This window comes from Acyrthosiphon pisum, unplaced genomic scaffold (assembly GCF_005508785.2).
Source record: "Acyrthosiphon pisum isolate AL4f unplaced genomic scaffold, pea_aphid_22Mar2018_4r6ur Scaffold_21569;HRSCAF=24282, whole genome shotgun sequence".
NCBI lineage: Eukaryota > Metazoa > Arthropoda > Insecta > Hemiptera > Aphididae > Acyrthosiphon > Acyrthosiphon pisum.
In genome coordinates, this window is record NW_021771050.1 from 5,500 (window position 1) to 7,050 (window position 1,551).

A 1,551-nucleotide genomic window follows, 5' to 3' on the forward strand; every position below is an offset into this window, starting at 1 on the left:
TTCCCGGTATTTCAGTTATCGCTTAACCGATCTGAACGACCTCTGTCCTCTGCTTTAAAATATTTTAAATTATGTATTTTTTTTTAACCTGTAGTCTCAATTGGTATCCTGAATATTTTCAAAATTAAACATGAAATTATCTCATATTTATCTAGATAAAATTTAGTATAATTATCTTTATCTGTATCTAGAAAAAAATTATTGCAGTCAACTTTATCTTTATCTAGATAAATTATTAGGTAATTATCTATTCCAAACACTGCTTAAAACTATGTAAAAAAATATTTTCAAAAAAATGTACACTGAAATAATGAGTGTTCATTTATAAAAGAATCACCGGTATGTACCTATATAATATACATTAATTCTATATATCTTTCGTGATTTTTCCGTATTTTGTCAAGATTTGAACTTTAAACGCGTATAAAAATAAAACCACATCATTGTTAAATCAATACATTCATCGCTCCGCTCTGAATCTAATATATACATTAAATAAAAATAAATATGCATAATTTAAAAAAATACTAACTCATTAAATATTAATACATTAATGCCGGGTTGCATGAAACCGAACTTTAAATTTATTTAATGAACAGTTTTAACGAGCCGTTAAATATTTTTACAGAAGCGTTTGGGTTGCACAAATCGTACAATACAAATATATTGGTATTAAACATGATACCGAGGTTAGTGTAGAAATTTAAGTTTATCACAGGAAAAGTGATAAAATCCTATGATCTAGATACTATATCAACAGCTGTTTGAACTTTTATTTTGAATATGTATAATAACAATAATTGCTAAATTCTACAAATTGTGAATTTGTAGTCTACTAGTCCGTACTTAATCTTTCTTCGGCGTTTTCGGTTCTGCTGTTTTGTACACATTTCATAACTTAAGTGTTTTTTTAGCAATTGTAATTTCCTAAATATTATAAAAAATGTCTGAACATAATATGAATGAGAGTCAGTTAAAACAGAAACGTATGAGAGGAAAAAACTTTACTGAAAGGGAAAAAGAGCTATTAATTGACTTGATATTACCTTTTAAGCCAATTATTGAAAATATTAAAGTAAGTAGTGTTCTTAATAATATTCCTTTAAATGTATACATTCAAAACAATATATATAATATTAATTATGTAATTATAACATTACTCATAATTATAAATTTATAACTTATAACACTTCATTATAAGTTCATTATATTTTAATTATTTATTTATTCTGTGTTAGACTGATGCAATTTGGAATAACAAAAAGGCTGAGGTATGGTCTAAAATAACTAGCCTCTACAATTTACAACAAACATCAGGTATTCGCATTGACACACAATTAAAAAACTTATATGATACTCTTAAAAGAGATGCTCGAAAAGAGAAAAGTAATGATAAGGTAAAAAAAAATTATATTTATTTGCATTTATTGTTATTTTGCTCAATATATTATCCAATTTTTGTTTATATTACCTACCAAATACATATTAAATTTAATTTAATGAGATTTATAGGATGCTGACTCTTAATAATACTATATTACTATCAATATT

General features: G+C 24.6%; 1 protein-coding gene across 1 annotated transcript in view; it reads left to right on the forward strand.

Annotated features, from left to right (window-relative positions):
* The first annotated feature begins 943 nt into the window (after window positions 1-943).
* The window catches only part of LOC115034931, a 1,652-nt gene continuing 1,044 nt past the window's right edge, over window positions 944-1,551 (forward strand). The window contains exons 1-2 of the mRNA XM_029492481.1: window positions 944-1,075; window positions 1,239-1,397. Of these exons, the coding sequence (XP_029348341.1) occupies window positions 944-1,075; window positions 1,239-1,397 (291 nt within the window). The remainder of the gene's footprint in view (window positions 1,076-1,238; window positions 1,398-1,551) is intronic.